The following is a 24,910-nucleotide window of genomic DNA, read 5'->3' on the forward strand; positions in this document are numbered from 1 at the left end:
CAGAGGTTGTTTTTTTTCACTTGTACACAACGTAATAACTGAAGAACATCATGGCACAAATAAAATGTGAAGCAACTACAGTTTAATACAGGTTGTTTTGGGATGTGGCAACAGGATATCAACAGTGCAATGAGGCCACAAGCGGCAATGAATGAGCTAAATAATCTTCTGCTGGAGGACTGATAAATGTCACTCTATGTCCTTTTTTTAAAACACTGTATTAAAGAGAAACAGTCACTTCTCTTTACCATTTACTATTTTTTAGCTTGTTTATTCAGTCTAATGTAACAGTGTCAACTTCTACGCCATAAGCATGCAAATCGGCCTACTGCACACTGAACATCTAAAATGACCCGTGAGAAATGTTTGAATATAATAAAGGCAGAAGAGATGATAAAATGGCCAAGGGAAACCCTGTAAGAATGACTTGATGATGTAATAACTCCCCAGCGGTCCAGTGGTTTACTCTACAGGCTGCAGTCTAACTGAGAGGCTCTCAGGATTGCTGAGGAGTAAGTCTTGTGATCAGACAGGCGGACAGGGGTTAGGGGTCAGCCCACATGCAGCCAGAAAACACAAAAGGCTTTTTTTCTCAGCAATATTTGTAGGGAAGGATCTGTGTGTTTCTGTGTTTGTATGGATCCTTTTATTATAACATCCATAGAGCAGCTCTAAGTACAGGGTTGGTGGAACAATGTGGTATAGTCCATCAGGGCACCCTACCATCAGGGATGTCTGTCGACTCCTTTCCCCCTATTGTTTGGACTGTGGGCTTTCCAGCCCGTCTGGACAGCCCAAGGGAGCGTGTGCCACGAGCAAACCTCAAAGTCTCACCAGTTGAGCTCATGCTTTACTGTGTTTGCCTGGAAGCATCTCCGTGGCGCTTTCCTCCAAAAAAAAGAAAGAAGTAAAATGGACCACATCATGTCAGATAAATAAAAAGGGGGGTAAAGAGGACATCTGTTCCTTTTGCTCTAAGGAAGCAGTCATGCAGCATAAAACATACAGCATCAAGACCTACTTTGTTCTGCTCGCCACAACACAGCAAAGGAAGTCCAGAATGTGGCTTGAGAAAAAAAAAAAGGAGTGCTTCCCAAAACCCTAGAGCTGCATGCAAACTTCATCATGCATCTACTTAGACGTGTCATGCTTCGACAGCTGACCCATGGGCTACAAATTCGACAGAGTGATGCAAAAGGACAATGGTCTCATGGTCTCCTTTGAAGAGAGGTTCAGAACGACGGGCTATACTCTGGAGCCGTACTCGTCTCTCTCTCCACTGTCGTATCCAACACCTTTGCCTTTGTCCTGTTCAGCATCACAGGCTCTAAGGAATACAATTACCATAATGCTGTCAGAATTTGAGGATAAGTGACATTATCTAAATATGCTCTAAATACATGCAACTTGCATTCTTAAGTTAAGTCTTGTCCCTTAAATCATATATTTATTGCATCAAGAATTTCTTACTGACGGTTGTTCTGCTCTGAAAACAATGTGTGTTATTTAGTTCCATGACGTACAAGCAAGAGGTTAGCCATCTTTGAACAGAGAATTGCCACTGAATTATTTCAGTGGTGTATGGGATTATACAGTAATTACTACGGAAGGAAAAAAGAGACAGAAAAAGAACATTTAAAGATAGGAAGAACATTTGACAGTTTAATGCAGACAGCCTGCCACCAACCCATCTGATACAGCTGGCGCTCAGCCTAACACCTCCAAAAGCAGATTTTGCATCATTAGCATAATGAAATGCAGAGAAGTGCCATCCAGTGATGAGGCGACAGCTTCCAAGCACTTTTTACATCCCAAGTGCCTCCTATTTGTATATTTCATCTCAAATACATGTTTCCTTTCCCCAGATATATTTGTGAAAGCATGCACAAACTTGTTTTTAATGTATAATGCCTTAATACTCATATTTTATTATTAATCTGTATGAGATATGGCCATTTCACCATTGTAATCACTTAGTATTAAATTATGAATATGAAATAATCAAAAGGCCCTTGTTTTATTTTTAAATTAGAAAATCTCTTTAAAATACTATATTATTATGTCCTCTTTTTATCTAAATCTAAAATGGAAACTTTCTACTATTCTTTTTTTCATGTCTAGTTAAGTCCTGTAAAAAGCAGTGATTTGTCTCATGTTTGCTGTTATGCATAGTTACAGTTACTGGAACCATTATATTTTCTTCAAAGGTTTTCTCCAATTCAAAACTATGTATTTGTAAGCCACACAGTAATGCAAAACCAAGACCACTCTCCAGGGCACTAGTCCTAGAAAACCCCATTCATATAAACTGGGCTCATAATTTATGCGGTGAGGTCATCTACGGTTGCATGGGTGAGGTTACATTCCCAAAAATCTTAAATCTTAACTAGTGAGAACACCACCCCTAAAACTCTTTGATTCATATTTTTAAACTACTGTCTTGAAAAATACCCTTTGCAATTGTTGAGTGTATATATATATATATATATATATATATATATATATATATATATATATATATATATATATAGTTGCACTCAAAATTATTCAACCCCTATTGCAAATTGGGGTTAATTGGCAAAATTGATGGTTTATGCAAATTCAACACAAAATGCCTCTTTTAAAAAAACAACTGCAGTCTCAAAACGATTCAACCCCTTTAATAGAATCCCTCATTAGAGCACACATTTGCAGGTGTTGTCTCAAGCACACCTGATGCAACTAATGAGGCCCTTGATTAGTTGCATCAGGTGTGCTTGAAATAAAACATCAAAAAAGTTAAGAGAAGAGATCATCTCCTTTCACAAAACACAAAGAAAGACGTACTGAATGTTCCTCAAGATAATGTTAAAGGCTACACTACCTGGAGGTGAAAGAGGAAGCTATGAATGGCTGCCACCAGATTTCTGAGAAGGCAGGTGGCCAAACACCTTGAGTGACTGCAAAAAGACAGGCAGCAGGACTTGGTGGCAGCGAGCACAGAGGTTTCAGTTTCCACAGTAAGTAAGTAATACTAAATGCTAATGGTCGAACTCCAAGACGTACATCATTACTGCTCCAAGTTGAAAAGTTGGCTCCAATATGCTCAAAATCATATTAATAAGCTAAAGAAGTTTAGGGATTCTGTTCTGTGGAGCGATGAAACAAAACGGAAACTTTTCGGGCCGGTGGATCAGCGGTTTGTCTGGAGGAGGAAGAATGAAGCATAAGGAACATCTGGCCTACGGTGAAGCATGGCCGGGTCTTGGGGATGCTCTGGGGCTGCTTTGCTTCTTTTAGCACTGGAAACCTGCAGCGTTTGCCAAAATGGATTCAATCAAGTATCAGGAAATCCTCGGAGAAAACGTCATGCCGTCTGTGAGGAATCTGAAGCTTGGGCGTCATTGAACCTCCCAGCAAGACAATGATCCCGAGCATACCCCAAAGTCCACCAAGACTTGGTCAAAAGAGTCCTGGAAGACTCTAGCTATCGCAGTAGCCTGACTTGAATCCCATTGAAAATCCCTGGTTGGGATTTGAAAAAGGTGGTTTCAGCACACAAACCCAAAAAGTATTAGAGCTGGATGCCATTGCTCATGAGGAGTGGGCTAAGATTGCTCAGGACTGCTGCTCTATAAGTACCAATATGCTAGTCATGAAGGGGATGAATCATTTTGACACTGTAATCATTTAAAGTGTAATTGTGTTGAATTTGAAGAAAGCATTTAGCTGTGTTGAGCTATTTAAATTGTCTTTGAGTTCATTAAAACCGCTGAAAGTTTGTAAATAGTCAGTAAACCTAATTTGCAATGGGTGTTGAATAAGTTTGAGTGAAACTGTTGACCAGCTGTCTAGTTCAATAAAACAGCACTTCGCTTACCTTTTTTGCCTTATTAGCAAGCACATTAAAGAGACAATGAGAACAAGTCCCAGTGCAGATCCCACCAGTATGGGAACCAGTAAACCTGCAGAGCATGGAGCAACACAAGCAGAAAAGATGATGCAATAATTACAATCACACTGTTTAATTCGGTTAACTACATGTGCGTATGTTTGATTAAATTTAAAGTGCACATCAATTGTGAATTAAAACAATATTTAAATATACAACCCACAAGGTTAATGCTTTACTTGTCAAATCAAGTGTTTTAGTGGTTGGAGAAATATTCGTAATGGTATATTCTCTACTATATCAATTGACGGTTTAGTTTGTTAATCTATTCTATCTTAAAATTAGTGGCAATGATTTCTGAAAGACAGAAAAAGGGTCCCTTTACCTCTAATGTTCTGTTAGTGGCCTACAAAGGGAGCAATGCTTGATGTTGCGTATTAAACTCATGCAAGGAGAGAAGCACAAAATATACAAAAGCAACATACCAGTGTTTATCCAAGAAAGGTAAACTGAGTAAAAGAGAAGAGAAAGAAGGGGAAAATGAAATTCATAGAGGAATAGACATCAGATATGGTACCATCTAAGGAAAAAGTGTTAAAGATAAAACACAATGTATAACTGAATCATTTATATAAGAAACAAGTCTTTTCATGGCACAGACTGAAAGTATAGAGATTAACTCAAGTCAGTTATGATGAACTTGGTGCTGCAGAAATGTTTTAACCTCATTTAATCTCAACGTTCAGCATTTGGAAATCTATCCATCTGCAATATAATATTATCTTAACCTTTATCTCTAATGAGCTGAACACCATTTTTCTAACTTGACTCACTTAGGCAGACGTAAGGCTTAATGAATATTAATTTTATATTATATATCAAGCTCATGTAAATCACTGCACATGATGGCATAAGCACAGGGCCTTTATTCCAGATGAAACCAGTCTTCCACCTCTGATTCACACATGCTCGCTTTCCACCTCAGATTAGAGTTGAGTATTTTTTTATCAACTGCACCGTGGTCCTAACGTAGACCGCGTCAATAAGAAACAACAATGTAAACTGTGCATTCGTCGATACCAGCCGCAACAGCGAGGCTGCTATCGTTCTCACCCGATGAGTCCGTATGTGTTTTTGTGACTGAAATAGCATCCCAACTGCAAGAGGTGCAGTCACGAGACTTCACAGATGTAAATTTAAAATCAAGAGGAAGGTTGTGTTTGAAGGTGGGTCCAAGCAATGGTGTGTGTCTGCGTGTGTGATTTTATGAATGCGATGGTGTCGCAACAGTGAAAGATGTAGTCACAGAACTCTTAGGGGGTGAGCAACATGACCCAATATTATTTTCCACAGTATTTTTGTTTTGATGAAACCAAAAGCTGACATTTACATTTCAACGCACATGAAGGATGGCTCATCTAGAGACTCTTCGTGTTGCCCATTTTAGAAAATGATCTGTTGTGGGTTGACAGAAGCTGTGCTGTTTGCGTGGCCACCACAAACGTTGTGCCACAACAGTTCAACGGTTGCAGCTGCGCTGCTCACGACTGTGTGGCTGTTCTAATCCCAAATGAAAAGCAAGTGCTTCCACGATGAAACGGATAAGTGGTAGCCTGTACGTAACCACAGACAGACAGGAAGCCCTGTAACCTGTGTGGGTGTAACGTAGTTCATCGGTTGTTGTGGCACAATCTCTCGTTGTTTTCTAAAACTGATTTGGCGTTGTGGCCTATGTGATCCCATCGGAATATGGTCTCTAGTTTAAAACTTGGTGAAAGCAAATACAATCACTTCTCTAATTTCTGGCTTTTGTAATCTTATTGTATGTACATATGACTGGAACATGTATAAATACTATCCTAAATTAAGGATTACATTTCCAGGCAGCTTGGCACAGTTTTGTCCAGTGTATGCTGGCAGAGACTCCAGCCATGTGTGTTCTTGAAAGAGACAATATTCTAAATACAAGTTCACAGTGAAAAGTTCAAATGCATCAGGGAAGAAATTTGCCATATTTTACTTCATGTAAAATGGTTTTTATTGAATATAGTCCCTATGTACAGCAGGTGTTTCATTACTGGTTGAAAGTGTCATTTCGAACAAAAGACAAATTGTTCAAACAGAAGACAGATGTGACGAAGCGCTTATGCTCTTGCAAATTCTTTAGCTTGAGCTGCCTTTCTATATTGTGCAAGACAGTAATTACTAGTCTAGTTCCACAATTACCATACTATAGAACTGTACTTGGCATACAGGAAAACACTCAATATTCTTTGCCAGACATTTTTGTGTACTATATGTAGCTTCATGCATATAGATTTTAAAGCATGGAATATGTGTGTGTGTTAGCAGTTTATTTTGAATCACTTTATGGTGTGGCAAAATTATATGGATGGACATGAAGACCAAAGTGAAAACGTAAAAGATTCTCATCTTGGCTGATTTACACGACAAAAAAAAAATGACATATTGAGATGTGTAACGTTAGAGAATCTGCTACACCACTGAGCACAGTCACTGGTGGAGACTGGTTATGAAAAGGCGTAAGTTGGCAAAACAATGAGGAAATTAACTCATACTACTAGTTCTGTTATAAATAATTGAGCTCATACTGGAAAAAAATACATTAAATGAGAAATGCAGTGTGGCTTGAAATATTGTCTTTCATTTAGTGACACACAACTGATAACTGCTACAGAAAGTGACAATGTGAGTCGCAAACCATTTCAGGAATCTCTAGTCTTCCCATTCCATTGGCAAAAGCCAAGGATGTGGATAACCCGGGCTGTGTGGTTTCCTGGGAACAGCAGCTGTGGGGAAAGTGCCATACTTTGTCACTGGCTTGATCGCCGTGGACGTCTTTCTTCTATTAAAGGCCATTTTCAGGGAGTGTTCTAACTCATTAGCTTCATCTGTTGGCCGTCCATGGAGAATGTGTCGGATAGTGGGCAGGGCCAAGTTCGACTTACAGTCCAGGTAGCTCTTGAGGTTGAGTTCAGGGAAAGTTACATCTCTGAGAGCCTGAACCAGCTGGCCCTCAGTGTGAGACTGTTTTTGCTGAAGATGAACTCTCTGCTCCAGTGGGATGAAGCACAGCGCTTCTTCAGCCAGCCCTAACTTTCCCACAGAGTGGTCAGACTGGCTCTTCTTCTGAATGGATGAGTCCAGCCTTTGTTGTTTGGCTTTGGCAGGAGTCTCACTCTCCTGGTTCTTGAGGTCTTTCTTCTTGCCATGGAGCTTCTCTGAACCACTTGGTAGGAGCTTATAGAGCCCATCATCAGCCAGGTCTGCTAGGTCACCAACCAGCAGCTGCTGAACAATTCGCTTCCTTGTGAGTGGGGATGTGACTGTGCCTTGCAGTCCACTGCCTGCAGCGACACACAGCCAATCACAGCTTGTTAAAAATCCGAACCTGTGCACCGTTTCTTGAAATGACTTCAGATCTTTCCAGCCAGCATGCAGCAGCACTGTCTGTAGTGCCAAACTAAAAGCACAACAATCGCCTGCTAAATGCTGCTCAATAAAGCTAAAAGCAGAAGATTCCACACTGCCATTTCAAAACAAATAAGCATAGCTCTGAGCGGTAAGCTTTGGAAATGAGAAAAACATGCACATTCATACCACACTACATGTAGCTAAATACCATATACTGTGGTTAACCAGTCAACCACATAAAAGTAAGACTTCAAAGAATAATTTAAGGGATGCAGACTTTTCCTGTCTGTCAGTTTGTCACAGGAGACGGTCTTAAAAGATGACCTACTTTCAAACGAGCTCATCAAAGTCAATCAACTTTAAAGATGATTCAGAAAGACATTCAAGTGAAAGCACAACCACCAGCAGGTGTAAGCAAACAAGTGTGACAGCACCAGATTTTCACATCCATCACATAACAACTTTCCTTTGCAATTCTTAAAGCAGTGCAGGGTGCTTTTATGCGACCTTTGCCTTGCTGCTCAAAAAATTAAGCAAGAATTTTGAAGACCATACTTACCCTCCTTAAAAGAAACCAGCACCACTCGGCTGTCAGATGGCTGTGGTCTCCTGTAGTTGTCATTCAGAGGCACAGGTGCTGAGTCTTGGGCATCAGATGAGTAGAGGGATGCTGCCAGGGCTAGAAACTAAGGAGATACAACAACACAAAAACATGTTAAGGTGACAGCAGTAAAACCATATTAAAATGTTGAGAAGAAAAGTAATTTAGGAGCACCTGTTTGCGAGATATTGTGACATGATTTCGGAACACTGTCCACAGGACACTGGGATAACACGGAGGAGTCGTCAGTGAGCCGTCGTAGCGGTAATACTCATCCAAGCGTGCAGGCAGCAGTTGTCTGATGTTGAATCCGGGCACCTGCACTTTCTGGTCTGCCAGAGAGAAGTAATTTGTCGCAATTTAATAACAGTTTACATCAGAGTACAATCCAGAATGGACTGAGGAAGACTTGACTACTAAACCGAGAGAAAGAAAGAAAGAAAGAACCGAGAGAAAAGTTTTGAGTATGATTGTTCACTAATCATACTCAAACCTTTCTAAGAAAGTCAACACTTTGGATTTACCTTTGTATTTGATACCGTTGATGAACCTCAGAAACTGTTCAAAGGCCGGATTGAAGTCTCCAACCTACATGACAAACAGAGTGAGATGATTCAGCTCCAGAAGAAATTCACACTTTGCCATCCCTCTTGTTTCACATCTCACCTCAATTAGGACACCAAGCACAGCCAGGCCATCAGATTTGTCTACAGCCATGGACAGAGTGGGATACTTGTCTGAATTGAAGTGTACAACATGCATCTGTGACAGAAAAGAGAAAGTCAAGACTCTGTGAAAGAAACAAATACCGCAATCTACATCCAGCACGCAGCATATAGTTGCAAGAAGGTAACAACTGTGTTTCATTAGTGCTTTTCTTACTCACTTGAGAATTTAAGATAATGTGACAAATATTTCGTTAAAAAAATAACCAAATATGTCAAACCATATATGGTATTTTAGGATGGATTTAAAATAGCAGGTCTGCGAATCTGATGCAACAAAGGCATATTATTGTCATTCCAGTTAAATATGATGAAATTGTATTTACAGATTTTGTTCCGACTGAAATAAAGTGGACATTGCAGTATTCAGGGCAAATGTTCAATGTTCCATCATTTGATCCCTACAAACAACATGTCATCAAGCAACTGTGGTTCTGGAGTCTGGTGAGACTTAAAAAGAGGCATGTTCTCAACGTGTCCACTCAGAACTGCAGGTCAAACCACAGCACCTTACATGTGGCTGGGATGCCTGCAGCTGGGCCATGGTTACATAAGAGCACACAGGTTGTAACCATTTCTGTTTCTACCCACTGTAATTCAAATGTCTCCAAATCATAAAAAGAAACCGTCCCATTTTGGTTTCTATCATAAAAGAGACTTACGTTTAAACTTTATTGCCTGCTTCACTTTGAAAGTAAATAAAGAAAACTAGTGTGTGAAAACTGCTTAGAGTTTGACACAGTCACTCCTTTTCAGAGGTGGTTGCAAACCGAAGCATATAATAGTCTGGTACACTAATCTCTTTAATCCCTGCAGAAATAAGACACGCTGTCATACTGTACAGACGGAGGCTGACTGGAATTATATCTTTGCCTTCTAGGGTGTGCAACTAAGTGATGAAATATGCTAATATTATAGGTATAATTTACTGTGGAAAAAACAACTATGACCAGAACTTTCCCCTCTTTATAATGTCAGAAGTCAAGATTTTAAAGACTCACAACCTACTTTTGAAAACGTCCAAGTCTCTGTAATCAGAATGCGTTTTATACAAACGCTTAATTGTACTTGACAGTCAATCACATGAAATGCACGATGAGAAATTTCAGACTGTCAAGTAGATGTCAACTCAAGGTCTGTCTCAGTGTCAAGTAACTGGAACAGTAATATATGTAATGTGCAGATGCAGAGCTTTTGAGATTGAGCCACGTCTTAAAGGCTTGAAGAGAACCAGTGTCTCTCACTCCTCTGCCAATCAAATGTTCCACCTTTTAAGTCATAAAGTTTTAGATGTCTGCAGCCAGAGATGCCGTCATCTGTCGTACGTAAAATAAATGTAATTACCGATAGCTAGCCATATATGAACCTTTAACCAAAATATTAAGTTCTACTTCAATAAATGTCATAACACTACAGTGTAAAGTATACCATTATGAGTAAAAGTACAGTAGATCAAGTATTAGCAAAATGTACTTAAAGTTTCAAAAGTAAAATGGTACCATACAGTGTTACATGTATCATACCATTTATCGGTTATATAGATACAGTGTTACTTATAATATTGGATGGTATTTTCTATACAAATGCATCATATTGTATACTGTTGTAAAATCTTAAATCTGCAAATTAACTACATACGAATAAAGTTAAATGTAGTGGAGTCAAAGTTCAGTATTTGCCTCAAATATAATAGAGTAGTATCAATATGAAGGAGCAAAAATTGGAAATACTAAAGTACAATTACCTCAGAATTGTACAAGAGTAAATGTACTTTGTTACTTTTCCACCAGCACCAATAACCTCAATAGCGAGTTGTAAGAAATGTCGATTGATTCGTTTACCTCGGCTGCATACTGCTTACGGTTCACCGTGTGTTCAGAGCCTGTCAGCCTGCTGGAGGAGCCCCAGTGCAAATGAAGTTGAGCTGCAGTGTAACGCTGAGGCAGACTGGAGATGTGCATCTTAGAGGGCAGTGATAGTTGTACTGTGGATCAACAGAAAGTAAACCCCACCACACAAAACAGCGCATGAGGAGGTGAACATCAGGGAATCAATACACATCAACTTAATCTAAAGTGAGGGAGTCAGTGTGGAAACGCTGTGTAGCTACGTTAACTTTATGGTATTGAGGCGCAAGGAGCTTTTCCACTTGGTCATCGGTGTGTGACGAATGTTTACAAGTGAAAAACCTCTGTCAGCTTTTTTTCAGAAACACGTCACGCTCAGCTCGTGGCGTTGAGGATAATCAGGCATGCATACATAAGCATTTGTCTGGTAGTCTTTGCACATAACAGTTTACATACACCAGCATTGCAGCAACTCAATGGTCACAAATAGGGCAGACATTACATGCATGTTTGGCTTACCGCAGACATTTAAATTATGCAGCTACATAAAAGTAACATGCAAGACGCAAACACCAGTTCTGCAGCATACCGTTTAGTGCCATAGGTCACACAACCTCACTTTTCTTTGACTGAAACGGTTTATTTTCTTCACACAAAACAAAATAAATTTTCAACTGGGTGGAATACTTTACTAAAGTAGTCCATGTATTGCATTTTTTGTGGCACATGAGTATGGTTGTGTATGTTCTGAATGATATGCGTTATGTATAAAAATGGGACATTAATAATTAAACCAGAGCTGATTTCTGTTTAGAAGATGCATCAGACTCCGAACAGATGACTAATCTCGGTTCATATTTTCCCAAGACAAAACATGAAGCTCTTTCCTTGCCTGGAAGGGCAGCAAAGATAATAGTGTGGTTCTGGAAAATTGCTATGGCAGATTTCAAAAGAAGATCCTCCTATCCTTTTTAGGATGACCCATAAATTAGGCATTGACAGCAAGAACAGACTCCTTAATGTTTATGTAGGAGCTTTTCCTATGAATACATTGACCAGAGCATTACTTTAATGTGAAGAATTTCCTCAACAACACAGTGTGCACTTAACTTAAATATTTGCTTTGTTAATAAATAGTTTTGTATGTGATTACATTTGTTTCAAACGATCCATTTTGATATAATGTACCTTGTGTTTTTTCTTGATAACACTGATGATTTATACTCACTGGAATGTCCATTATTTCCCAGTGTAAGCTGCTCATTGGGCAACAGGTTGTAGTTTTGAATCTCAATTGGGCGTAAAGTTGGGTCGAACCTGAGCAGCCCTGGCTTGAGGTCTATTGGAGACTGGAAAGCTCCACCACAGTATGGATAGTGCTTTTGCCAGTAGTGTTGTCCGTCTGGCCCTGCAACAGCAACAATGCAAGTTACTATCAATAAAACACCTTTTGGAGATGTCTGCACCTTAAAGTAACCCAAATGTAATTGTTAATATGCTGTACAGTGATATTATAATCCTTCATCCAAACAGTGCATTTCCCCTCGGAATACTAGGGATACATTGCATGTTTTTTCAAATTTCAAACGGTTCTGTTGTAAAGACAAATGTGCAAAGCCAGTTGAATAGGGGGTGGCTCCAAGGTGGGCCAGGGCTTGTCCTTGACCTACTGAACATTGTATTAGTCATCAAAGTTAAGTATTATTGTCTATGCACAAGGCAGCATGGGAGAGGCTTGTGGCTTCGCTCTTGGCCCTTTCTACAGCAGAGTGAGAAACCGGCTGTTTGTGGAGACGGTGAGAACACCGTCTCTCTCCAAATGAAAGGTTTCCATAAAGCACAGGACATTAAAAACTGACAAAATTGCAGAAAGACTGGTGCAGTTTACAAAGTGACCTCAGCTGCATGAAGGCGTCTCTCAATGGGCACAGTGGCCATGGAGATGATACAAGAGAGAATCAAATGTGAATTTGAAATGAAGCAAACCACTTTAAGCTCTTCATTTCTGATCTTTCATTCAGTGTCTGAATGCCTTTCAAAAATACTGTGAATGTGAGGCTTATGGTTTGCAATGAATGGACCATATCAAATCTGAAATAACATAATTGTAGCAGAACAGAAGATGACACGAAAGATCCTGAATGTACCAGAGCTCACATCACTTCCGCATATTTGCCACTGATTCATTATTTATCCAGAATTCATCAAAATGCACCATTCACCATATGCCAGCTGACCGTGGTTAAATATGAATGATGCAGCATGAGGCCTGCCCCCACCCGACTGTCAGTTCCCAGACAAATGTGGATTGATTGTACAAGACATGCCAAAAGGCATCAAATGAAGCTGAAATCACTGAATACTTGTTTGAAGCAAAGTTCAATCTAGGCAAACCCACCCTGTAATACAGAAGAAAGTTACTCTTATGGCTATAATTAATCAGTGTCCACTTCATTTACTGTTCTAATTAGACTCAGTTTGCCCTTTAATAATGGCCTTCAGTGGCCTTCAGTGGCCTTCAGTTGCCCCTTGGAGGTCCTGGGTAGATTATACAATGCTGCTTATTTTAGAAGAAAATATGTGGTCTTTCCTATGCTCAAGGAATTTTAAATAAAGATTTATACAAGTCAATAGTTCAACATTACATCAATGGTTTGAGTAAAAAAAGAACAAGAGGAGGGTGAGACAACTACAGTCACTATCCACATCATATATTTACAATCAAGTTACGGTTCACTGTTTTGTGCTCTGCCACAGGGTGGAGTGTTGAGGTGGAGATAAATCGTATGACTCAGCTGTGCCCCGGTCAATAGAAAGTGCTACTAGTCCTAAAGACTACTAACTACTATGACTTGGCCTCTTGAGGGTTTGACTGTAACCGACAAAGAAAGCCACCAAGCAGCACTTCGAAAAAAGCCAGAGGTTTATTTTTTATATATATATATATATATATATATATATATATATATATATATATATATATATATATATATATATATATATATATATATATATATATATATATATATATATACAAACACACTAGTCATCTCCAAGCTTTCTATATTGACTTTCTTTCAACTTGTAGATTTTTCTAAATAGTGATGAATTTGTAATGTATCCAGTGTAATACACTGTACTTATATTTGGTAGGATCCAAGTTTTAACATATAAATTGCTTTTGCCAAGTACAGCACAGGTGAATCATCTTCTTTTTTTGCCACGTTGTTAAAGTAGTAACCCCAAACTGACGCATACAAATATCCTACTCTAATTTCATGTTGCTTGATCAGGTGTTTTTTTTGTGAATTTTCAAAAAGGAAACTTACAGCTGTGTCCATACAATCCACAAAAGGCCATTTTGTTTAAAAAATGAGTGTATCAGCCTCTTTCAGATGTCTAAATAAAGTATAATTTCCTCCAACTATAATTATTCGATCATAAAATTACTGTTTAGAAGTAGTTTTTTTTTAGATTTATTCCTTCCGTGCATGTGAAAGAGATGCACACAATAAAGTTATCTCGAAAAGGGCAGTAGATTTAACCAATGAGATGTCAAAAGTGTGTTTAATATCCATCCCATGAATAAGTTGCTTTATATATATATATATATATATATATATATATATATATATATATATATATATATATATATATATATATATTATTAATAGTGGGGATAGAATATTATAACTCATAACGTGTATGTCTTGAACATCTTCTATGATACAATTGCACATGGACTAGTTCTGCAAATGCACCAAAGGTTTCTGAAAACTTTATAAGACTTACCACTGTACGTCCATTTGGCACCTGAAACAAACATAAAAAATATATTTTTCACTGCACTTTCACACATAGTAAAGGGTGCTGTATATTAGTAATTTTATATATCAAACAAACAAAAAAAGGGTCACAAAGAGCAACTGCAGGTGGCTGGAAACACCTGCCATGAAGCATTCTCAAAAAGTGCACCCAAAGTATTTACATCCTAACCGGTTACTTTACCCAGGCATCAAAGAACTTACCATGCAGTACAGCCAGGAAAGTCATCAGTAGTGAAACGATGGGTGTGAAGGTCAGACAGTGCATCTTGATCCCCTCAGCCCTGTGCGCTGGTCCGCGTGACGTTAAGCCGGTGCAGAGCCTGCTCTTGGAGCACCCGGACGCCAGTCTTCAAACCCGCTTTTATAGCCTACTCGTGTTGCCAGCTCCATTGTCGCTCGCGCTGACGTCATAGCGACAACAAAACCAGCCTCCAGAGTCATCGGGTCAGCGGAGAGTGACAACTCAACGGAGGCGACCGCATCCAAGCGAAGTCACTCATTTGGGGCTCGACCTGCCGCCGGCGGACGCAAGATGCGGGAATCGCTGAGCCGCGTGTTGTTGCAGAGACATGTGCCCCCTTCGGACTTGGGAAGCTGGAGGTTTACAAAAAAAGTGAGGTGTCAAGGCTCTACAAGACGCACCTGCACATGCAACTGAGTTGAGCTGCCATTATGGAAATGTGTAGCACTAGTGGAATACTATAAGTGTCACCACTTTGAACGCTTGGTTGTCAAAATACAAGCTGACGTTCATAATGTTCCTTCAGCACTTGAACAAAACACTGTCAAATGAACGATAAACAGGTTGCCTTTACCTGCCAGCCAAAAAGTTTGGGGTTAGTAATTTACTTTGGTGCCCCTCAGGCAATATGGAGTAAACATTATCAGGTGAAAAAAAAGGCTAATTTAAGAATACATTACAAACAGCATGCCTACAGAAACAATGTGCAAGTTTCACCACGATACATGCACAGTCCTGTGTAGAATTGATTCAAATCTGCAGATTGGTAGTTCCCTCTGAGCTTTACACATGGGCAGTTTGTTTTCACATGTATCATCCATCTTATTCTTTGAAGACAAGGAAGACAAAATCAGTGACATTTTTGATTTGATTTTAACTTGGCTTATGATCAGGATCATTGCACATTAAAGATGAAAGTCTCTCAATGTGAGAGTGGAAAGCTGAAGTAAGTATTTTATCCCTAATGAAAAATAAGAAGATAGAGTAATTCCTTGAGGTAACTCTAAGACAGAAATGTTTCAACTTTCCAAAAATGCTCTCTAAGTCATCTGCAAAAGGTTAGGTTGCATTTGGAGTCATTTAAATTGCTTCAGGTAATCTAATTTGTAATGCAAAAGCTCAATGGCTCCATAAAATGACAAAAATAAACATCTGTCAGTCAATATGCTAATCTATGCTAATGTGTGTATGTGGCTGTTGGGTAGCAGGAGTCATCTTTAAGCCTTAATGTCACCTAGATGAGCCGTGAGGTGTTTTAAACATAACATCCAACAATATTATCCCATGTACGTTATTGTATATGATGTGCATTTTTAAGTAGTTGGTTTTGACAACTCTTACCTACTTTACAATCAAGCTAATAAAAGAAGAGTATGTATTTCCCTGCTGTTAACTTTTGTTTCGATTGCAGCTCTTACTATTGAGGAACTACATCTGTCCAAAGGTCACGCCAACCCACTGAGGTTTACAACCTTCACTCATTCCAGTAAGGACAGAACAAAGACAAGCAGCAAGATGAAGCACCTGTTGTTTTTGAGTGTTGCTTTTGCTGCATTCTACATCAGCTTTTCCGATCCTCCAGGTACATCAATCGGCTTTCTTCTTAATTTAAAATTGTAAACAAGGAAAGGTTTATAGATCAGAGGTGTACTTTTCAGAATAGGCCAGGAAACTAGCACACGGGCTCATCTTTAATGAAAAATTATCAAGTGTTTGTGTTCTGTATTGCTGATATTCTTAAACAAAACTGTGAACTATATGTATTTTCTTCATCTTCAACATAATTGATAATTTTTTTCACATTGCATAATGTTTACAAAACTGATTCAAGGAGAAAAGGTGTTGGTCCCTTCAGAGCAAAATGGCGGTTACATTGGCGGAAGACAAAATTAATTAGGCGGAATTGTTATACAAAACAGTGATGTTGATGGGAAATTCATAGAATTGATGGGTAAAAAAACATTTCAGTACCTGGTATAACTCTAGACTGCATCTCTCAGCAAGATATAATCGTGTTTGACCTTTTTACTGACTTTATGTTCATGCTGTAACTAGCAAATTAAGCCAACAATGATTGTCTTTAGAGAACAGACGGTATTTACTGAACCTTCACTCGCCTGGAAATGTTGTTTACACACTGCTCAACGCTGTGCTAAGCTGACTGGACAATTCCTTCCTCTATAATTCTAAACTTTTAAACACTGAGATCATTTCTGTCTGAGCCTGAGCATAACGAGCTGAAACTATGTCAACCTGCAACTTCATCTTACTTCACAGCTCTGCACATTATTAAACACCCAGGAATGGTTAGTTACTAAGTTAGTTTCCCTCAAAAGTCAAGTGCATTGTTGATTTTTAAAAAAAAATCAGAAACCGTTTGAAACTACTTCCTTTCAGTGTAATGTATGAAGGGCGGGAGGACTGAAAATGTACCTTAAATGAAACTTGTTATTGCTGTCATAAAAAGAGGGTGTGGGTATCTGGTGATGCAATTAGTTAAACATTAGTTATATGCTGATGATGCCGGGTGAAACACCTCTCAGGCAAAAGTTGTGCAATGGTCAAATCACCATCTTACTCTGTAGCCAGTATTCTTTCAACCACGAAACCACAACATCACCTTTTGCGAACAAAACATATCTAACACTATTTTTTTAATCATCCAACAGGTCTCTGTCAAATGGGCCCTGATGGAGGTGAAGGTTCAAGCTTCATCTTTGCTTTGTTTTATGACCCCATCAAAGACCAATGCAATCCTTTCATATACAAAGGCCAAGGAGGAAATGACAACCGCTTTCAAAATGAAAGGGAGTGCATAAGAAACTGTTCGGTCACTGCAGAGAAAACCTACCCCATGGACGGTAAGATAGTTTTAAACAGTATTAGTGAAATAATATTAATGTAATTCATCTTGATTCACTGCTCTATTTTAAATAAGCAAAATGTTAAATGTAACTTTAAAGGCCACCTTGACATGGATCAACCCAGTCTAGAAAAAACATATAAAAACATCTGTCCTTCTTCCAGGCTGTTAGGACTTTGGAACATGAAACTGACTAACGAGGGAGAGTTTTATGGCCTAACGGACGATGAGAGGAAGGGCTTCATGAGATTTGCCTCCACCAAATTATTATTATGTCTAAGTGGACTTTTTATATTAGACGGAAAAATCAACATAATATCAATGTCGATGAGATTTTGTCATCAATAGATCCATAAATTGTTGAGTTTTACTTTCCCCCTCATTACTTTATGTCTTCAGAGTAAAAACAAGTGTCAGCATGAGTGTTAGCAATACGCCACCAAGTGGTGGAAGAGTAGGACAATTCATGACAGATGAAAATGTGAATAAAGATAATGAAATAATATACTATATATAATATAATATACTGCTTGCTAATGTTTGAATCATCTAATGCTGTGCCATATCAATAGCTGAGCAGTTTCAGACACAAACAATCATATTTGTGTTTTTTTAAATATATTTATGAATATGACTTATAAACTGCAACCCCTGTAATGAATACTTTGAATGAGAATGATGGTTTCTCTTTACAGTGTCCCAAGCTTGCCACCTTAAAAAGGCCGTAGGTGAATGCAGTGGTCAGCATTTGAGATACTACTACGATTCTGTTCATGACAAATGCAAAAAATTCCTCTGGTCTGGATGCATTGGAAACGGAAACAGGTTTTTTGACCAAGGGAGCTGCAACTCCACCTGTGCTGGCATCCACGGTGAGCACGAATCTCTCCCCATTATCTGTTAATGTTAGCAATGACACTTGAAAAAAAACAAACAACATGATACAATTATTATGTGTTTCATCATGTTGATGTTAATGTTTTGGTTCAAAGATGACGGAGAGGAACCCGAGGAAGATGAGCCAGACACTCCCATTGGTCAGTAGACACACAATACACTCCAGCAGAACAGATCTTTGTTTTTGTTGTTTTGTTTATTAATTCAAACCGTTTATTTTACACATTTTACATCAGGCTCTTACTAGTGGCAACTATCTGCATACAAATGTTGTTATCTACTTCCAGTGTTTGCTTTACTTATATTTATCCTACTTAACTGTGCTCTTTCTCAGCCATCATCTGTGGAGTTCTGCTTTCGGTCATCATTGCCGCCATCTTCATAACTGTGATTGTCTTGACCGTTCAGTCAAAGTAAGACTATTTTTCTTTGTTTTTAGTTTTACAGAAATAATTCAAACTAAAAACTAATAACATTACTTGCATGTGATGGCTACTCTCTTGTAATTGTATTAATATGTATTGTTCTTCTTTAGGAAAAAGAGCCCCAAAACGAAGGCACAAGGGAAAAGTAAAGAGCCGCAGTCTAGCTTACCTCTTCAGGACAAGGGGATTGAAATGGCATAGAAAATAGCATGGCAATATGTGTCAGCTTGGTATTATAACTCTAATAGTCTTGATACTAAACAGAACTGATTACAACTTCTAAGTTCAATTTTTAAGTTGATTTTTTTTTTTTACTGACATATGTAAAAGCCATCTCAATTGTGTTCTTTTTCATGTTTTGTTTCATCTACAACATGTGCAAAATGATGTACGTTGTGTTATTTCCTGGAAACTTGATGCTGTACGTTCATTTAAATAAATATGATAAGTGTAAAGTGCATTCAAAAGAAACCAGCAATTAGTCAATTAATTGAGAAGTTAGTCCTTTGCCCAGGAAGAATGCCAACTGTTTACTTTAATTAAGCTATTCAGTTGTGAGGATGTTCTGCTTTGCTTTGCTTTGCCTAATGTGATAGTAGACAGCATATACTTGGGTTGCCCGGACAAAACAATTTGGGATCCAAGAAATTGTGATTTAAAAAAAAAAAAAATGCTATGGACCAAATGATTAATTGAGAAAACAGTGGACATCAGTTAACGCTTTCTGACGATGTAGTCTTGTAAGCATTTCAATGTTTCCAAAATATAATTGCACCATCACCTGGCTCAAATATTTGCTAAAAACTATCTGAAGTCTTGTGAAGGCACCTGCCAATTCTAAACCCAAGACATATATTTAGAGGTGTTTTTGAAAAGTGCATGCCCACTGCTCTGTTATTATCTTTTTCGGCTCAGCATTTGTAAATCTTTTGTTTTTGGCTGTAAACAGAACACAATAGTGGCTACTTTTGCTAAAATATGTGGCTGTTATATGAAATGTTTATCTGTGTGTCTAGTATTTGGGATATAAAAGCAGTTTTACATAAACATCACTGGAATGTCATAATTTATGGACATGTTAGGAGTTCTTTTGAAGTATTTTTTTACACTGCAGGTGGTGTAAATATTCACTATTATCATCATCAATTTGAAAATAAAATAATTTTCAGTCCCTCTGTTAAAGTACATTTTCCAAAAAATAATACAGTGACTTTCTTAACCTTGAGGTTGTTCAGTCATACATATATTAACGTAATTGTCGCTAGAATGGCATTACATTTGGCAAAAATAAATAAATATATTCGGACAAGTCCAGGACTCAGGACTTGACTTGGGACTTAGGCGCAAACTTGTGACTTACTTGTGACTTTCAAAGCAATGGTTTATGCCCTTTTGGACGAACCAATAGCCTGCATATTAAATCAATATGCAACGATCGGAAGCGAGGCCACTGCGCATGCGTGACTCTTTTAAACACACAACTAAGTCTCACAACATGGTTTAATTTGGTTAAATATCAGAGCTTCTAAATGTCAGTAGGTATAAATGCAATAGAAAAGATCGTCGACTGAAATACAAGGCACACACGGTGGTATCGGAAAGCGGTCAGGGGTAATGTAACCGAAGAAGGAAGTACTTAAACGTAACTAACTCCCAGAAGCTTTTTCATCTTTGTTTTTATAACGTTCGCTGCCAAAAGGCCGAGCCGGTAGAAACTACGTCACTTCCTCAAGGTATTTCCATTTGTTTGTGGCAAACGCCAGCAGTTACCAAGTACCTTTTACACCAAAGCTAGCAAACGTTACTATTTTAACCAACACTATGCCGGGGTGGAAACGGCATTGCCGTTTTTATCTGTAAACTGCGGTGTCTTGAAATTATGCAAGAAATATTGCAGCTATCCAACCGTTAAGCGTCAGCAAAGACAGGAAAACGTGTGCTCGCGAGCAGAAGTAGTTGGTCAGCTAACGTTAGCTAGCTAGTGTCGGTTAATTGGCTAACTATTGTTCGCTGCCTGGTTCCTGCTCCCGTGGGTGTTGTAGTGTTGGTGGACATTATCTGACTTACGACTGTGAGCAGATGGAGTGCCCTCATCTGAACTCCAACGTGAGCTGTCCTATCGACACCTCCAGGCTCCCAAACGGCACTCCGTTCTCCTGGTGTTGCAATGGTAAGAGAAGTGCTTGTCATCCTTTCATCCAACGCTACTAAAACTCACGTTACTGGATGCAAACATCAAAGCTATTTTGACCCCAGCTTTTGCTTCTACGTTAATATCAGCCAACGCTGACAGATAATGTAGCTAACGGGCCAACTCATGAGTTACGATAAGATCACAGTGAACACAAGAAGGAATGGTCCATTCACAAGAAACTCACAACGACACTATCTTTTACAAATAAATGTATCTTATTTAAGACTTCCTCTTTTCTTTCCTCCAGCTTGTAGGTCTAATAAGAGTCCATGGATTTGCCTTACCTGTCTGATGGTCCATTGTGGAAGGTAATTTGTTGCCATTTAGTTTACAATTAAAGTTATAGTTGTAAAAGTAAACATTATCTCACTAGCAACCGATGTGTCTCAAACCTTTTGCTTTTGGTCACCATTTTGACTTTGGGACAAACTAATCCATTATACATTTATGTAAAAGCTGCAGTACATCAATTAATGTGTTTAGTCTGCATAACTCAGTAAGTGGTCACTAAGATGGCTGTGTATAAAATGTTTCTTTTTAAAAACCTTCCATGAGAAAAGTATTTGGATAAGACATTTTCTGAGCTGTTTTTTCTTTGGTGATCCCTAATTCTGCTTTTACATTAAAATCCCATTGCTTGGCATGTTTTACTCTTTAGATATCTTTGCAAGACTTAGGTCATGTGACAAGAATTGAGTACTGTTTTGGAGACATTTCCAGTTCCTCAAAGACTCTTCAAATATAATCCAGGAAATATGGAATTTTCAGTTTGCATCTTTGTTTTAACAAGGCCATGTTATGTATTCAGAACTTACTAATCTTTTTTTTAAAATGTATTGTACAGCATACGTACTATGTTTTTCCAGATTGTAAGACATTCTCTCGTCGATTGTCGTCAACGAGGACCACCATAGTTGATCAATACTCAATTTTAGATTCAGTTTCTGGTCGTTCTATATGTTGTGTGTCCTTAAATAATCTCTTTTTATAGATATGTCAATGGGCATGCAAAGAAACACTTTGAAGATAGTCAAGGCATTGGTCAAAAGAAGAGTGAGAAACAGGAGAAAGAAAAGTCACATCATTCTGTCTGCATGGACTGCAGCAACTACAGCGTATTTTGGTGAGTGTCTTTCATGACCAACACATCTGTCTACAATCTATTACTCACAGTGGGACCTGGCAAAAGTACAGTCATGGGATTGTTATGGTGTGGTAACAAGAACAAAATATCTTTCTATCACCATCATTAATGTATTTAAACTATTTAATTTACTTTATTCTTACACTTTTATTGTACTATTCCACACATGATGACACTTTAATTACAAGCAAAACACAGTGATCTGAGTTGTATTAACTATATTAAGAAGTATTTGATGAAAATCTCTCTTACCACATTCACACATGGCTAAATGGTGCGTGCTCCCACAGTGATTAATGATAGTGTTTCTTATGCAATATTTTAATGGGTCGGAATCTCAATAAGTTCATTGTTTTCAAATAAGTATGTGTTTTGACGATTGTGGATTTTATAGTTACAGATGTGATGACTTTGTTGTTAATGACACCAAGCTTGGGCAGGTGCAGAAGCTCAGGGAACATCTGCAGAGTTTAGAAAAGTAAGTGCAAATCTAAAGAACAGACATTTTTGCTTTTGCTCTGTCATCATTGCACTTGCCAAATGATTTATTATTAAGTCATTATAACGAAGCGGTTGTTTTGATAATTTTGACAGTGATTGATTGTCTAAAGGCAAGTGAAAATGTATCTCCAAAAAAACTAAATGCCTGATCAAAAGAGACATTATCATAATCAAGACAAGATCAGTGTTCTGATCAAATATTTTCCTCCTTCAGCTCACTAATGATGGGTGACAGACAGAGAAAAAGGAAACTTCAGGAAAACCCAGCTGCAGATAGCAAGTTGTCGAAAGACAATGTAAGTGGCTGAAAATGTTACAATTGATTTCTTTTGAATGTAGAAGTTGTAGGTCTGAGCCGCTCCATAGTGGTGTTTTAGCACAAAATACCGAACTATGGTTCAAACTAAAATACATTTTTCAATTTACATGCCTTTATTCACACTCTGGGACACGGCTCCAATTAAATAAGTCATAGCAGCCTTTTATAGAGCGCTACACTAGGTGACTCATGCTATCTTTAAATGTTCGGTTAAAATTTGGTTTTAGTCAGGAATGTTCCTACACCTTTTAAAAAAATATTTGTTTACATGTACTGATTATTAACATCTCAATGCATTTTACGTGTCTCTAATAGGATGTGGCAGCTTTAGGTGCAACTGGCCTGCGAAACCTAGGAAACACATGCTTCATGAATGCCATTCTGCAGTCTCTCAGGTAAGGCACTGAAGATGGAGTTTGTGGGTGGGGAACTGGGTTTTCAGCATGGTTGAGTAGCTCTGTCCCTGTACACCCGGAGCCGCATTACAAGTCATCCTTTATTAATACAGTCTCAGGCAGAGTCAAGGGAATTACAGTCTGCTTGGGAACGAGACACGGTCAAAGGAAATAATTCACAGCTAACACATGTTTTTTTTTTCTTTGGTGTGTTTATATGAAGTACATTTTGTATTAGTAATGACCATTTACCAATTGTGCCCCTTTTATATTTTTTAAATGTATCCATCCAACCACTTTCATCCGCTTAATCCGGGGTTGGGTCGCGGTGGTAGCGGGTCCAGCTGGCTGACCCAAGCTTCCTTCTCGCTCACAACATTTACCAACTAATTCTGGGGGTTCCCGACGCGTTCCCGGGCCAGCCGAGAGATATAACTCCTCCAGTGTGTCCTGGATCTTCCCGGGGGTCTCCTACCAGTTAGATGTGTCTGTTTTACTACTTTCCAGGCCTCCATTAGATACCATTACAATAAGTACCGTGTTAAAACTTGAAATGCCTCATGAGGCTGATTCATGACTGAATTTCTAGTTGTGTATATATTTTATGTAATGTATAGTTGTTGTATTTGTATTTTAACTTCAGTGTCCCCGTAAAGTTCATAAATATTTTATATCATCAATAAATGAAAAATGACGGCATGATTTAGACGAGGGTCAGCCATAATGTAACACAGACTTGATTTGATCTGCAGTTAAAATGCAAACGCATAATTTATCATCTCTGAGAGGAGAGAGAAAAGCAATCAAGAATGCTTATTATTCCAAATCAAGGAGGTGAAACATTTAGTATAGAGAAACAGAAAGCTGGTAGGCAGAGTGGAATTGATTGAAGATTCATATCTTAATAATATTGACGCATTATGTCATATAAATAGTCATTGAGCTCTATAAATGGTGTTATAAAACTACGATCTCTCTCCACACAAATGTTTAGCTAAGTTTTCAAAAATAGTCTCCCTCTATATTATCACAACTAAAAAAGGACATGACTATTCACATGCACTGGGTGTATGTGCTGGTGTAAGCAGTATAGCAGATGGTCTACTCAGTGGTTTGTTGCTTCGTATTATTGCACTTCCCCTCTCGGTTTTATTGTCTGTTTTCTTTGGTAAATGGTAAGAACTAATCAAGAAGTGGTTCTTAGACCATTCATTTAATTCAAATGGATGCTCCTGCCTGTTGCATGTTCTGTTATATGTGCTACTCTTTGATGTGAAACATTTTATAACAAAATGGGTTTCTTTGACAGCAACATCAAGCAGTTCAGCTGTTATTTCAAGGAGTTGCCTGCTGTGGCTCTACGCAGTGGTAAGACGGCGGGAAGGAGGATGTACCACACCCGAAGCCAAGGGGACACCAGTGTGTAAGGTCCTATTCTGTCGGAGGGGCTTTATGGGCTTGAATGCAATGATCTAACAATTATTTTCAGCAACTATAGAATTGTTACTTGTGAGTGATCGTAAACAATTACCTTCAAAATTTTTCCTGATGAGTCTCCTAACAACAATAATTATCTTAATTCTAGACGAGAATAATACACACTATGTAGCGCAGAAATTGTGTTA

General features: G+C 38.4%; 3 protein-coding genes across 10 annotated transcripts in view; 2 read left to right on the top strand and 1 right to left on the bottom strand.

The window, feature by feature from the left end:
- On the bottom strand, nucleotides 1–22,358 carry ca12 (carbonic anhydrase XII). 6 transcript variants are annotated; one of them, XM_068602197.1, is made up of 13 exons: nucleotides 22,323–22,358; nucleotides 20,800–20,888; nucleotides 14,508–14,900; nucleotides 14,272–14,292; nucleotides 11,708–11,887; nucleotides 10,474–10,616; nucleotides 8,574–8,669; nucleotides 8,432–8,495; nucleotides 8,082–8,239; nucleotides 7,866–7,992; nucleotides 3,860–3,944; nucleotides 1,475–1,601; nucleotides 1,282–1,327 (listed from the first exon to the last, which is right to left on the bottom strand). In XM_068602197.1, the coding sequence occupies exons 3-13, from the start codon at nucleotides 14,569–14,571 to the stop codon at nucleotides 1,319–1,321; spliced, it is 1,074 nt and encodes a 357-aa protein (XP_068458298.1). In that variant the 5' UTR covers nucleotides 14,572–14,900; nucleotides 20,800–20,888; nucleotides 22,323–22,358; the 3' UTR covers nucleotides 1,282–1,318. The 6 variants fall into 6 exon arrangements, with proteins under 6 accessions (XP_068458299.1, XP_068458298.1, XP_068458294.1 ...); XM_068602198.1 differs by lacking the exon at nucleotides 1,475–1,601 and having other exon boundaries at nucleotides 1–1,327; XM_068602193.1 differs by lacking the exons at nucleotides 1,282–1,327; nucleotides 1,475–1,601; nucleotides 3,860–3,944 and adding an exon at nucleotides 5,913–7,239.
- si:dkeyp-73b11.8 (BPTI/Kunitz domain-containing protein) lies at nucleotides 16,063–19,135 on the top strand. 2 transcript variants are annotated; one of them, XM_068602201.1, is made up of 6 exons: nucleotides 16,063–16,129; nucleotides 17,217–17,408; nucleotides 18,106–18,282; nucleotides 18,403–18,447; nucleotides 18,642–18,714; nucleotides 18,843–19,135. In XM_068602201.1, exons 1-6 carry the CDS (start codon nucleotides 16,063–16,065, stop codon nucleotides 18,931–18,933), a joined length of 645 nt encoding a protein of 214 aa, XP_068458302.1. In that variant the 3' UTR covers nucleotides 18,934–19,135. The 2 variants fall into 2 exon arrangements, 1 of the variants encoding a protein (XP_068458302.1); XR_011080078.1 differs by lacking the exons at nucleotides 16,063–16,129; nucleotides 17,217–17,408 and having other exon boundaries at nucleotides 18,263–18,282; nucleotides 18,642–18,720.
- The window catches only part of usp3 (ubiquitin specific peptidase 3), a 10,185-nt gene continuing 5,481 nt past the window's right edge, over nucleotides 20,207–24,910 (top strand). Inside the window, exons 1-8 of one of the 2 annotated variants that reach the window (XM_068602192.1) lie at nucleotides 20,207–20,465; nucleotides 20,775–20,902; nucleotides 21,174–21,234; nucleotides 21,918–22,049; nucleotides 22,465–22,548; nucleotides 22,786–22,867; nucleotides 23,206–23,285; nucleotides 24,595–24,708. In XM_068602192.1, coding sequence (XP_068458293.1) covers nucleotides 20,812–20,902; nucleotides 21,174–21,234; nucleotides 21,918–22,049; nucleotides 22,465–22,548; nucleotides 22,786–22,867; nucleotides 23,206–23,285; nucleotides 24,595–24,708 — 644 coding nt within the window. In that variant the 5' untranslated portion in view covers nucleotides 20,207–20,465; nucleotides 20,775–20,811. The other variant, XM_068602191.1, reaches the window with a different exon arrangement.

This window comes from Clinocottus analis, unplaced genomic scaffold (genome assembly GCF_023055335.1).
Source record: "Clinocottus analis isolate CAN_PGR_092001 unplaced genomic scaffold, fCliAna1.0.p SCAF_6, whole genome shotgun sequence".
Classification (NCBI taxonomy): domain Eukaryota; kingdom Metazoa; phylum Chordata; class Actinopteri; order Perciformes; family Cottidae; genus Clinocottus; species Clinocottus analis.